The sequence below is a fragment of the Chiroxiphia lanceolata genome, chromosome 2 (assembly GCF_009829145.1).
Source record: "Chiroxiphia lanceolata isolate bChiLan1 chromosome 2, bChiLan1.pri, whole genome shotgun sequence".
In the NCBI taxonomy this organism is placed as follows: Eukaryota; Metazoa; Chordata; class Aves; order Passeriformes; family Pipridae; genus Chiroxiphia; species Chiroxiphia lanceolata.
Genome location: NC_045638.1, coordinates 13815054 through 13829167, shown reverse-complemented (window position 1 = coordinate 13829167; position 14114 = coordinate 13815054). Strand labels below are relative to the sequence as shown.

At 37.7% G+C, this 14114-nt stretch overlaps 1 protein-coding gene across 6 annotated transcripts in view; it reads right to left on the bottom strand.

The window, feature by feature from the left end:
- Positions 1-6206: 6206 nt before the first annotated feature.
- KLHL15 (kelch like family member 15) overlaps positions 6207-14114 on the bottom strand; it is a 28035-nt gene continuing 20127 nt past the window's right edge. For all 6 annotated transcript variants that reach the window (XM_032679056.1, XM_032679058.1, XM_032679059.1 and 3 more), the window contains one exon: positions 6207-12972. In XM_032679056.1, the coding sequence (XP_032534947.1) occupies positions 11863-12972 (1110 nt within the window). In that variant the 3' untranslated portion in view covers positions 6207-11862. The remainder of the gene's footprint in view (positions 12973-14114) is intronic.

The window sequence follows — 14114 nt, the reverse complement described above, 5'->3', positions numbered from 1 at the left end:
GACAGGTAGAAAACAGAAACATATCATGCAAAAAACCCAGTGTAATACAACTGCATATTTATTCATTTTTGATATCACCACTGTTAAACAGCCAGACATTCCTTCCCTAATTCAAATCCTTGGCTTCTCACTGGAGCCATTAACAGCTCTGATTCCACATTTTGCAATTACTCCTTCCATCTCCAGTGAGTAATTCTTCTGTTAACAAGTTGTCGATACCACCAACAGAGATACTTGGTGTAGCAATGCCTTCTAAAGCACAGACAGGTGCTACCAGTATTAGTGAGAACACAAACACCTTTCTGATGCCCTTAAGCACCCACCACAACAAAGACAAACTCCTTTTAAAGTTGGGCTCAGATTTTGGTTGAGCAGGATACATCTTGGAAATCAACTGAGGCTAAAAGGTGAAAGGTCTTGCATCTGTTGCCAGTCTTTACATATTCAGCGCATCAATTTTTTTTACATTAAAAATTATTTTCACAGTAATCCTTAATTTCCTAGCAAGATGATGTGAAAACCTTTACCTCATTTGCCTATAAATCCATGTTCATAAATATATATATTAAATGTAGTACATTATTTACCTAAATGACAGTTTCTAGGTCTATCAAATAATTTCCAATTAAAGGCACACATTCCTTCTTTTACTGTGCTGCCTCCTTAATAAACAACAGTGACATGCTGAGCTTACTTTTGTTACTTATAACTGACTTCTAGGATGTCATTTTTTGAAGAGCTTTATTTTATCTTTCACTTTCTACAAGGGCACATGATGTAGCTCTCCCTTGACTGAGAAGTGCAATGTATTATATGTTTACTATATATACACATATACCACACCATAATTATCACAGTCTATTACCGAGAATGTTTTAGTGTCTTCATTTTTGCTGTTAGGCAATTGCATTTTAATGTTTCTAATCCACACACACTGTAAGAATGAGAGGAGTTACAGTGAGGTCCACAGAACTTACACAGACACACAGAGCAGCTGGAGAACACAGCAGGTACCACTACCTTCTGTGCAACATCTCACATGGTACAAGGCATTGAGAATTTGTAGTGAAAGCCCACACTTACACTTTTGGTTAAGTCTTGGATTTGCTTCCCCATTAAGCCATTAGGCTGGGGTTTGAAGCCTTACAGGATCCTGGGGACCAGAAGAACAGCAGAAAATTCTGCAGGGGTTTGCTGCAGATCCTGCACAAGAGGAGAGACAGAGCTGAACTGCACATGAAGAGTCACACAGATTTCTTCTTCACTGGTGCTGCCATCATCATTTGATGTAATAGAAGAGTGGAAGGGAAAACATTTATTAGTCTATTTCTAGAAGGCAGATTTTCATTTCAGGCTTCACTTGTTCAGTTTCGAGTAAAAGCCTTTTTGAGGGGAAAAGCCTTAAATGTTTTTGTTTTTCTAGATTATCCTTTCCAAACAATTCACCAGTCACATCTTCATTTTACTCTTACTGACCCACTACAGTGGGTCCATGCAGTGTCCATGCAGCCAACATGTTGCTCTTCTCAAGCTCAACAGACGATCACAAAAATGAAGAGGGCATATTTGTTTCAGAGAGAATGAGAGCTATGAGGCAAAACTGGAAGCAAAACACCCTTTTTGGGACATAATCCTGTGTTTCTGCGCAGAGCACTCATTAGCCAGGAAGTCCTCCTACAGTTCCTTGCTCTTTGGTACCACGGCATTTGTTCAGGCTGGTTTGGCAACTTTCCACCTTTGCCTCATATTCATTAAAACCCACCCTGTCTGGTACCTTCAACTACTGCTTCCATTTTGGAAGCATTTTCCACAAAGGAGCAACACCCAATCTTACACATGCTTAATCCTGAAGTGTGTTTAGGAAATTCTAGGACACATTTCAGGGGGCTCTCAAGAATCACTCATGAAAACTGTCAGGTAGATAAGTTTCCCCCAGTGATCTCTTACACGTTTAACGCGTGTTATCACCTACTACTTCTTGTAAAGAGAAGACTTTTGTGTTTGTGCCCCCCTTCCCTCTAGAGAAGGTCTATGGTTGGCATCATTGCCACTTAAGGGGCACAGGGTAGTGGTGCACAGACCAACACATCTTTACTTTTAACAGCTTCCATCTAGCACAGCATTTGAAACTATGTCTTTGGTCTCATCAATTAGTACAATGTGGTGCTGGCAGAGGTTAAAAACAATGCCTTAGCTTGCTTTGGCTGTTGTATAGATGAAAAAAATGTCACATTTCTCAAGTGTGATGGAACAGGTTCTTATTCCTGTCTGTGTGTAACAATGCAGGGTTTTATATGGGCCCAGAAACTGGATGTTACAAATAGGAGCAACTTCACTGAATATCAAGAGATGGCAATTTCACGAATTGAAAAGCTGGAGGGATCAATCCATTGTTATAGAAGAATGGGAATATGAAGCAGGTAAATTGCATGCCTGGTTCCAGACATTATCTCTGGAGGATATTGGATGATTTCCATCCACAGCAGATGCATAAATCATCAGAAGTTAAGGCACTGGAAAATTGCTAATCTTTCCAGTCATTTTAACGTGTTCTGCCCTGCTTTGAACAAGGCAGCAGACCCGAGAGCACAGCTTCCCTCAACCAGTTTAACAAGTTTAGCAAAACATACATTCTTGTAATTAATTTTTACCATGGGAAAAATAAAAATCTCTGCACGACAAAGCTAGGACAAAACTGAAACTGAGAAACTGTGATCACTTGTAAGGTTCCTAACTTCTGCAGAGTACAGCTGGTTGATTATCTGGGTGTTAACAATTTTGTACTGAGATTTCCTTGGCTGAGGTATTTAGTTTATTTAACTTATGTTAACTGAGGTCAGTCTCAGTCCCCTTGTTTTCAGAGAACAGTACTGAGCCAAAATCCAGCTCTTTCAGAAATAAGCTAAAACACTTCCAAGAAGATTGTTAACTGGACCAGTTCCCAACTTTAAGACCATGAAAAGTCCTTCAATTAAAAGCTACAGTTCAGTTAATTATATTAATCACTTTTTTTTCTGACTACATAATTCTTTTCAGTGTTTTCGATAATCTGACAGGAGAAACAGTGGAGGAAAAGTTATTAATTGACAGTAACTTCCTGATTGCAATAAATGAACTCAAAATTAAGAGGAGAAGAAATATACATATTAAAAAAAAGGTTTTGCCCTCTAAAATGTCTTCTTCTGTACTATGATATTTTGGATTTCATAAGTTAAAATAAGCTCTTGGTATCAAGTTGCCACCTGTGTCAGATAAAAAAATCCTTGCAGAACTGCCTGTAAGAGCCAGAGGAAGAATGGAGAGAGCATATGTGACACGACACAAATCCTAAGAAACATCCTCCAGCCAACTAAGGACTCTTTTCTGGGCACAGATTAGCCAAGAGGGCTTTCTGAGAGGTGGAAGATGATAGCACAGCAATTCCCTGCTTTCCAGGAGTGAAAATGAAGGGCATCACTATACCAACATAAGGGAAGGCACTCAGGCCATGCCTTATATCGACACCAGTGTCAGCACACAAGCACAATCCCATGCATTTTGTATGACTTCAGCAAACTGGGAAGGCAAACGTGAAAGAAATACACTGACCACCCTAGTATTTTTCCCCTGAGATTATGGAATTTAAAGAAGGAAGAAAGAGTTAGTTTCAGTTGGCACTATGCAATTCTTCTGACAAAGGAGGGATGGTAAAGTCAGAAAATCTAATCAATAGTACATACAAACAGATACATAGAATGCACAATTCACCACAGGAAATAAAGACACTCACACAGAAAAGATAATTACATAGTTGGTGTAAATCAAACTTATGAGCTGAACCACATGACAAAAAAACTCCCAACAAACCAATGTTTAGAACGTGCCTGAGGACATATTGAAATGGTTGTGGGAAAGAAGGCTGCCAGTTTAAGCCAAAGACAGACATATCTGTCTAGTAAAATTAAATAGTGCAATAAAAGGATTAACCATTAAAGCCATCTATCTCATTAGGAAACAAATATTTTATTCAGCACCACTTATTGAACAACATTTATCCTTCATACAGGAGAACTGCCAGCAAGGGTGACATCACCAGGAGATACATTTGACAGACATCAGATACACGGCAAAAAGAGTATTTTTTTTTAGTTTAGTTCCTTAGGTGCCACATAGCATCAATCTAGAATGCTTTGTGCTCAGCATGTGATGCTTAATGCTGGCATTCATTCCAATGGATAGATGACTGACCAGTCACTGGGTGCTTAAACAGATATCATGATGAGGTTTATTTTCACCTGGAAACATTGCCTAAAGCACCTGCCAGTGTAAGTACAGAATCAAGTGGAAAGTGTTAATGAAAAGAAGAAATTAAAGCTGCCTTAACATATATTCCTGATCCTCTCCCTGGAATGAAGTTTTGCACATGCTAAGAAAGTTGCCTTGGACAAGAAGGCACTTCAACTAAAGGATGACACTCAACCGTCAGCAAGATTTGACAGGGTAAAGGCTGGGTGGGGGATCATGTGTTCATGAGCATGTTAGGAACTCAAAAGGTACAGAACTGATACAGAGGCTGTGCAACACCCAAAGTAACACTTCACCTTTCCACAGTTAGAAGCCAATGGAGTCATAAAATAAAAAGGCAAAAAAAACCCCAAACAAACAAACAAAACCCAGAAAACCAACCAACCAAAAAAACCCCCTGACGTGCTCCCACACCTAGAACCCCAAAACCCCAACACATAACAAAGGGGGAACACACCTGTTGAAATTAAGAATTTCAAGTCAATAAGGGTGGATAAATTATACCAAAGAATCTAGAAAGAATTCACTGAAAAAACCCTTTGCCAAAATAACATTAACTTCGTATCACACAAAACAAGTGAACACAGATTACTGAACTACTGCTAAAAAATAAGGCCATATATTTTAAAAAAAAAAAAAAGTGAAGAATTTGGTATGAACCAGCTAAAATGCCAGTGCTCTCCTTAGTGAAACAATGGAAACTTTGTTGGAGATGCCTATCAACTACAGAGGTGATAACAAGTAAGTCACATCAGTCAGTGTAACATCTTGGAAGAAAGGTATTGCCAAAAACACAACCTGGTTCACAGGGAAGGGGAATTAAAAAGGCAAAGAAAAAGAAGTGTAAATAACACAGTGTGAAAAGATTGCTGTCATCTTCTCTTCCACTGTGTCAGTCTAATGCATTTGGTCCCCTTTTGAACCCAAAATGGAGACAACATCACAATTATATAGGCCCTTCCTCCCATGACAAATTCCCACTGGGACCAGCACAAATTCATCCACAGCATTCTTCCATTAAACGGTCACAGTGTAGGATGAAGCCAAGTTACCAAAAAGGAGGAGGGGCGGAGGTTACTTCATGCAAATAAAGTTTAAAGTAATTTGAATTACTAAAATAAAATTAAAATGCTATTTTAGAACTCAATATTGAAAAAAATTAAAGAGACCACAGTTATTTTCAAACATTCTTGACAGCAGACTTTTGAACTAGGGGCTTTGATCTGAGAGAGACTTGCCAAAACACAGTGACAGAGAAAAGGAGAAGTGTGGACACGGACTGACAAGGAAGGCTTTCATCGGACTGCTTGAGAAAATAAGATTACAGCCTCCTGTTTTACCTGCCCTCCCACCCCACTACCCCTCCCTGGTATTGAATGTTGTTCTAATCTGACACTTTAATCCTGAAATGAAGTTTCCCCTTCCTGTTACAGGAAACATTAAGCAGTATGACTTGGACTTCTGGCACTTTAAGGTCCAAGTGTGCAATGAACACACGCTGTCGCAGAGCCCTCAATTCCACGCACGTGAGAGCAGGGAACAGTCTCTCCTGGCTGCTGACTGACACCAAGGGCTGCCTTCAGTGTTCAGTCTTCCAGGTTAAATGCCATTGCACCAGGTTACAAATGTAACAATAAAGTCAACTCCAAACAATATTTCAAGCTTGAAGTGCAGAGTAAACAGATGAATGTGCTACAGCAATTACAATTAGGAAGACTGTAAAATACAGCTGAAGAAAAGAGCTTGGTGTTGTCTACAGAACCACATCCAGCTTTCCTTGATGGGATAACTTTGACACAACATTACAGAATCATTGCAACACACGTTTTGAAGAGCTGTTTAACTCAGTAAATTCCAAAGTCCCATAGAAAGTGATCCAGATCCACCACACTTTTGAGTATTACACAGTTTACACAAGAGTGTTTAAAGATTAAAAATATTTTATTTACACTTTTCTTTATACACATTTTATACATTTTTTTTCAGTTTGAAACCCAAACAGAGCACATATGCAAGTCTAGTATACTGTATCCATAGCAAGGGAAAAATACTTTCTGCCAAAAAAAGACAAGAAAAAATGCTTTAGAACAGTAAAAAGAGGCCATTTTTAAATTATTTAGAGAAGTTTATAGCAGCCCTGGGTAATTATTAGACAATTAATCCAAATGTAGATATGAGGTCATATACATTTAATTTAATTTTCTATAGGAAAAGTATTTCCAATTGCTAGACACAAACACAGCACAGTTTGAAAATAACTTTTCCTGTTAACTTATCAAATACATTCTTTGCAATACAAACAATCTGATATTGTACACTGGAATCATGGGATATTATAGTGGAATTGCGATCTCCAGCATATAATAATTTATTTTAAAAATATCTACAAAAATAACAATATATAGGGAAAATATTTAAAATAAAAACATAGCTCACTCTTCATTTCACCTGTTCCAGAACTGACATAAAAGTTAAATGGGTCCCACTGAGGTAATAAAAGCCCCCTAAGTAACCTTTCAGTCCTACAGAACACCTCATTTTCTAGACTTACAGTAAGGTTTTCTACCAGAGCCATAAATAAAAACTACTATCTGGAAATAGAAGTGATTTTCCCTTAGCTACCAACTTAATATTAATCCAAAGATATTTGAAATTGGTTTTTGAAAGTTATTTTTAAAAGACTATATAAACATTAATTGAAATTCAGGAAGTGAATAAAAATTTAGTAGAGGGACATACAGGAAAGCTGTTGTCAAAACAAATCAGTTTTCCTGCCACATACCACTACGTTTTATGAAGTTTACCCATACAAATGGAAATTTTCAAGTTACTCACCAACTTTCAAAAATAGAATACAGATGTAAAAGTAGTCATTAGTATTTATTTCAAGCAGCTTCAAGTTGTTTAACAAGCATGAAGAATCCCAGAATGTGAGCTACAGGACACCAGCAAACTCTGTTTTAAACAGATGACTCGTGCTTTCCAGTTATGTTCTTTCCTGCTCTCCTTCAGTGAGCTCTGCCACAAGTGACAGATGCTTGTTCAAGTAACTTCACCAGCTATATTTTCATAAACAGGAGAAGAGCAGTAGGGGTGTTTTCTTTGATGTCCCAAATCCTATAAACACTTAAGCACAGGCTTAGTAACACTTGTGCTTCTATGTTTTAAGTACCTTACAGTTCTCTGTTTTCTTTATACTGGACTAATGCACATATGCAAAGTACACATTTGAAGTGCTAAAAGAATCTGGGGCCCAAGTCACTCTTTTTTTTTTTTTTAAGGAAAAATACATCAAAAAGGCAAAATACCTCTACAAATGTGACTCTTTTTTAGAAAGACTTTATCATATACAGGCTGACACAAGCTTGAAGTTTAAATTACTGTTAGCATCTCCCCGTAATGCTGACCCTTCTTTTGCTACAGAATGGACATAATGAGTTAAGCAATGTGGGGTTTTCTTAAAATAATTTGAATTTGTACCTCCTGAATTTTATCTTTGCTTCCTGAGTGTTGAGTGACACTTCATCCCTGACACAAGCAATTACCATCTTATCAGCACGAGGAAATGCAGCACTTGGGTTTCTAAGGCAGGAGGGCCTCAAGAAAAAATGGCTGCAAACCTCAGAAACCAGGGAAATATTCAAGTCAAACCCTTGGATCTAATTCTAACAGGACTGCTATCATACTGCAGAAAGTAGGACATCCACACTTTTCAAAAGGAAGTAACATAAAAGCAGGTTGCCAGGTAGCTCATATGCTGCCACTTGCCAGCAGTGCTTTCTGAAACAGCAGGGCCTTTGTAAAACCAAGGATTGCCTTCCTCCAGCCGAATTCACGGGGAAAAAACTTCACAAGTTTTTTTGCCACCTAATACTTCCCACTATGAAACTACCAACATTTTGTGGGGGGAAAAAACCCCAATTTTTTCCTTATGCAGTACTTTAAAAAAACTCTGTCCCCTAAAAACAGGCACAGCAGCATGTGAAATGGGAACTGGCAGTGTCTGGTCCCTCTACAGGAGCACTGTGCTTATTGTACATTACTTCATCTGAAAAGAAACTTTCCTGCTGGAGCTGGTTGCTAAACTAAGAAATGAAGCTGATATATTTTTTTTCTGTAGATGTGAAAGAAATCCACCACCCTATATTGTAACTCACTATGTCCACTTTTTAAAAAAAAAGGCAAGAGGCAAGTACACTTTCCTTTCAAAGCAGGTAATTGAATTTTAAATATGTGGGTGACATTAGGTTTGCTGGTATTCCAATTATGGGTGGGGTGGGAATAGAAAGAGAACCTCCCCAAACTTAATAATCAAAGACTGAAACTTACCTTTTCCTTGACAAATGAGAGGCATTTAAGTGTTTTATTTAAAACTCATCTTAAGCTGATCATAATGCTCAAAATTTCATAGTAATAGGCAATTCTTATTAGCCAGCTTAGTTTTGTTTCTATTTAAACACTAAATAATCTGGTGCTAAATAACAAAAGCAAACTCAATTAAAATAAAGAATCCCTCTTATTTATAAAGTAACAAAAATAACTGCCTCAAAAGTTCCATTGCAACATAAAAGAGAAAGTAGAGTTCATTTTATATTTAATGTCTGAAACAGTAAAAGTACGGTAGAAATGTAAATTGACAAAACACTCTCACATACCCCCACACATTCTAAACCCAAGCAAATTCCAATCATTCCTAATGCTGGAAAGGTAGCAGCCAGCTTCTCAATGGAGACACAACTTTCAAGGAAGCCAAAGCCAACAGTTCAATTAAAAATTCACAGAACAATTACTATTACAACCCTGAACAACAACTTTCAGAACTGGGCACCTGAAGATAGATACAAACTTAAAAGCAGAGCACTAAAAACAATCTGGTTCTTCAAGTGTACTCAGCAACGACTTCAGAGGCCGCTGCCCTGTACACAGAACCTTGGAAGGTGCTCAAATGCAGATTCCAGAACGTAACTTAAGACACCCCCATCTTTACTGTTAGTTTTAACAAAGTCTCGGCCGTGTCTCTTTAAGACATTTGAATCCTGAACACCAGATATCCAGAACCATGTTCATTCCCCACACTGGCCCCAGATAAAAGTGAAGTACTCTGCACTATACAGAACGTGCCCATGAAAGCCTTCTCAGGCAGAATTAGTTTTTGCTGCCCCATTAACTTACTGAAAAATGAGCTGGTGACAAACAGAATAACGAAAAAAAATTTTAAAACCCCTTGTTTTTTTCTCTTGTGCCTCAATATTCCATGAACTATGTACAGTCAGCACAGAGCCAGCACCTACTGGAGTCAGTCTCTCTCTGTACCCACACAGGGCAATGTAGTGAAACTGAGGTTTTAGTGTAAGCCACACCAGCTTTAACTTAAGCTATCAAGAAAGTAAATTAGATTTCTAATTCAGTCAACTGAATTCTTATTAAAAAAGACAAATTTAACTGCAAACTAGCCTGCATCAGAAGGCTGAATATCAGTATATGGTCCAGTCACTTCTGATGTAAATAGCTTATCACTATAGTTGTGATGGTATGCATTACCTCTTTATTTTAAAACATATGAAAAGAAAATACTTGATCAATAAATCATTTCTAATAATTAAAAAAAAAATTAAAAATCTGCTGACTTGCCATATAGCTCCAAATACTCACATTTCAACCCAGAACATAATTACTACAAAAATATCAAAACACAATATGAGGAGTTTTACAAGTTGTTTTAACTCCTATTGTTTCAAATTTCATTTAGACAATAGGTGTTATTTTTAACATAGAAAATTTAGGGTAATTTTGGTCCCTTTGTAAGTGCATTCTTTTGAACTCCCTGAGTACTGTACATTCCTTTTCTACAGTGATTTCTGACTGGAAGATGCTGAATAAAGTGGTTTTGCATTGCCGCATATAAAGTAAAGTCTACTGCTTGAAGTGAAGCACAGCAGCATAAGATTTTACAGAATATGCAGCTGCCTGTTTCAGCATCTGAACTGTGAGCCTTCAACTTCTCCTTTAGGTTCTAGAAGCGGCTTATTTCACATCCATAAAGATAATCAGAATGCAATTACTGTTATTATTTATGCCTTGGTAGATAATTCTTACCAATCTACTGTCTGTTATACCTGTAAGTTAAACTCAATGGAGTTATTCAAAGCCCTCTAGGACCACACATCTCGTTTCAGGCACTCTGAGGTCAGTAGCCATAGTTGTGTAGGTTTTTTTACAAAAAGAACAGAAATTACATCAACCATCCAATCAGCTAACCCCACATTTTCAAAACACAGTAGTTCTTAACAGTTAATAATTAAAATAATAATAATAAAAAGATTACACCACTTCAATACGAGTACTCATATTGAAATGTGAGTACAAGCAAAGTACTGAGAATAAACTGTAGTATATCCAGTATCCAGTTCCAAAAATAACTGTGGGTCACAGCAGTGCTGAGCATTTGCTTATCGATATTTTCCATTTTCATGAAAAAAGAAAACTGGGCAGCACATTGAAATTGAAAAGAAACTCAGGTAAGATGAATTTACTTTTTAAAAAATAATTTATAAAATAACAAATAATCAACAGTTCATTATGTAGGAACAATATAAAGAGTTTAAAGTTACTGAATCAATCAGTATATACTAAAGATAGGAGACTTTGATACCAAATGAGGCCTCTGGTTACTTAAGAACTTTGAATTATTTAGCTTATTAAAGAATACCTTAAATTCAACAGATATGGCTGAATCTGTGCACTAGTTAAAATATAATATTGTAACTGCAAATAAAAAGATGCATTTATATACAGTTTTTACAGTGTATGCACATGTATATATACTCTTTTTACTCACCAACAAACACAACGCAGACAATAGAAGGCAGCATAGAAACAGTGTTTTGAATATAAAAATGCTTTGTTTTCAATTCAGTAGAAAATGTGTAATTTGCAGTTTGGCAGACTTACTGGTACCACTATACAAAACCAGGAAAAAGGTCATGCAAAGGGGTTAAAATTCTTCTCCGAAGTAAATAAGGGAAAACCAAAACACCTAGTAGATTTAAGAATTCTTTGCAGTTAATGGGAAAAGCATCTAAAAAACAACATAAAATACAGAAAGGGTTTGGTTTTGTTATCTTAGATCTGGCTGTACCCTAGTACAGATGATGAGGTTTATTTTGATGCTCAAAAAAATGCTAATCAAGTCTTTCTTCTCTGCCTTTCACAAATATTTTGTCAAACTCAACTTAATTCAAAAGCATAGTGGCATAATGGCCATTAAAAAAAAAGAGAAAATATTATGGACATAAAATATTACAAAAAAACCCAAGCACACTCAAAAATTTATTTTTTTTGTACTTACAGTTATGTTAAAAAAAACCCCAAAACAACAAAGCTTTTACAAGGTCAGACTAACTATTGGCTTTTCTAATAAACTTGGTAAGTACACTCCCTGTACATCCTGTTTCTCTTGAGCATTTAGCAGTTGTTCTTACACACAAGGAAAATGTCTCTGAAGGAATTTAATTGGTTTGTATTTTTTTAACAAATTAGGTATAGCTTTTTGTATTTCACTGGGTTGTTCACTCAGTTTTAGCTGCACCGTCTAACATGCTCCAAAACATATTCAGGGAAGTGCAGGCTGCAGACTTGTAAGCCATCCAGCTTGCACGGCATCCTTGGATATTCATCTTCTTTCCATTTGTTTTCCTCTGGGTCAAAGGAAAGAATTGAATCACTGTAATGACCGTTGTAACAAAGGCCTCCAAGAACCATTATCTGTTTGTCCAAAACAGCTACACCATGACCGCTCCTACCAATTGGCATAGAAGCCAATATAGTCCATTGATCCGTATCAGGGTCATACACCTCTGTAGAAGGACATCCTTGAGATTCAAAGGAGGCCCTCAGGATCACACAGACACCACCAAAGACATAAAGCTTACCGTTATAAGAAATCATTTTGTGAAAGCATCTTGCATAGTTCATTTTGCATTTGTTCTCCCAACAGTTAGTGACCACTTGAGTTCTCCTTGTTCGCTGCTCTACTGTCCCTTCTTTACTGGGATCAAACACACACACTTGCTTAGAAGTTGAAGATGATGTAATTCCACCAGTGATATACAACTTGTTACCAAGCACAGTCCCTTCATGTCCGTACTTATTGACTGGATAGGGATCCACAAATTCCCACTTATCTTCAGTAATATCGTACCGTTCAGTGGAGTAAAACGTTTCATCCCTGGTTCTCCCAGCCACTGCATAAACATACCTCCCAATAACTCCAACAGCAAACTCAGAGCGTGGAACAGACATGTCTGCCATTCGTAACCAAGTGTTCTGTCTTGGGTCATATCTAAACACTTTGGATGAAGCATGAAACTCACCATCTGGCCCCAGTTCTTCCCCACCTAGTAAGAACACAAAGTTATTTACAATGGCAAGGCAGTCTGGTCGTAAAGGTACTTGAGGACCCTCTAGTTCCCACCAGACCCTTGGTTTGTGCAAGAGAAGAATTTTACTGTTTACCATACTGTGTCCTATCATTCCTCTAAATACTGCAGTCTGGGGTTTGGCAGAACGAATTTTGTTCGATTTCATTTCCATCAAAGGCTGTTGGTGAACGCTATGAAAGTAATTCATGGCTTGGTCAACCTCATGTCGCAGCTGCCGGGAGTATCGATAAAATTCTGATGTTTTTACCTATGAATACATTTAAAAGATATTAAAATTCTGACCAAGAGAAACAATCCAGAAAATCTAAATGACTATGTATCATTAGATTATTTTACTTTGTTTCATTCAGGCACTCTTGAGAGCAATAGCATTTGCGCATGAAGGCTTGAACTAGTGTATTGTTACCAAAAATCCAGAAGGCAATTTAGTGACTAACAGCAGTGACTAACAATTTCAGCAGAATAATCACATGCAAAATTTATGCTGGAATTAGGCACAACTGAAATCCCCAAGTCTAAAAATCATTATTCTTTCCCCCCCCCCAAAGCCTCTGTTACTCTTCTGCTTTATCCATGAAGCACCTTAGTTAAAAATACACTATTTTCCTGAGTTTGAAAGATACTCTACACACCCATTCTGTGTTTACCAAGGTTTACTCTGGTCTATTTTTTCTGAAATCTCACAGCCAAGCCTAAGCAGTTATTGCCAAATGCTAAGCTCTGCTCACAGAGCTATTTAATCGGGGCGGGGTGGGAAGGGAAGGTACCCAACCCCCTTCCTTCAGAACATGTGCTTGCACCAACCACTCATCATGATGGCTACCCCTTATGGTTTCCCCTCTCTGAGTCTCCACATGTTAACAAATGCCTTTAACACAAGAGGGAAACATCTCCATCTATAATCCTTTGGTTGTGCATTGCTTTGACAAATGGCAGAGGTAGGTTTGAACTTCCACTTCCCAGGTGAGAGTTACAACCTTTGAATTAGCACACAGTGAAGTGACACCTCAGTTTGAAGAGCTATCCCTGCTCAGTTTTATTGGAGTTGTGGGTGAGGGAGAAGATGACAAGAATTTACCTTTTCAGGACCCTTCCTACTATCTAAGACAACTTAAGTTCCTCAGGCTGGTCCTGAGACCGTTCCAAAACACATCCCTGTCCTGAATGTTTTAACTCATCTAGCTCCAAGCATTCCTCATCTCACCGTGGGATTCTCTTCAGAGGCTTCCCTCTTCCTGTACAATCTGGTCTAACACAGCTTTCTGAATCGCACTTCTAAAACAAGTAAAAACCTGCTGGATACTGCCAAATCCACAAATCCTCGATCAGATTTGATCCAAGGTTCCAGTTTCTTTCACATAAAACTGGATTGCTTTCAAACAGTCTAAA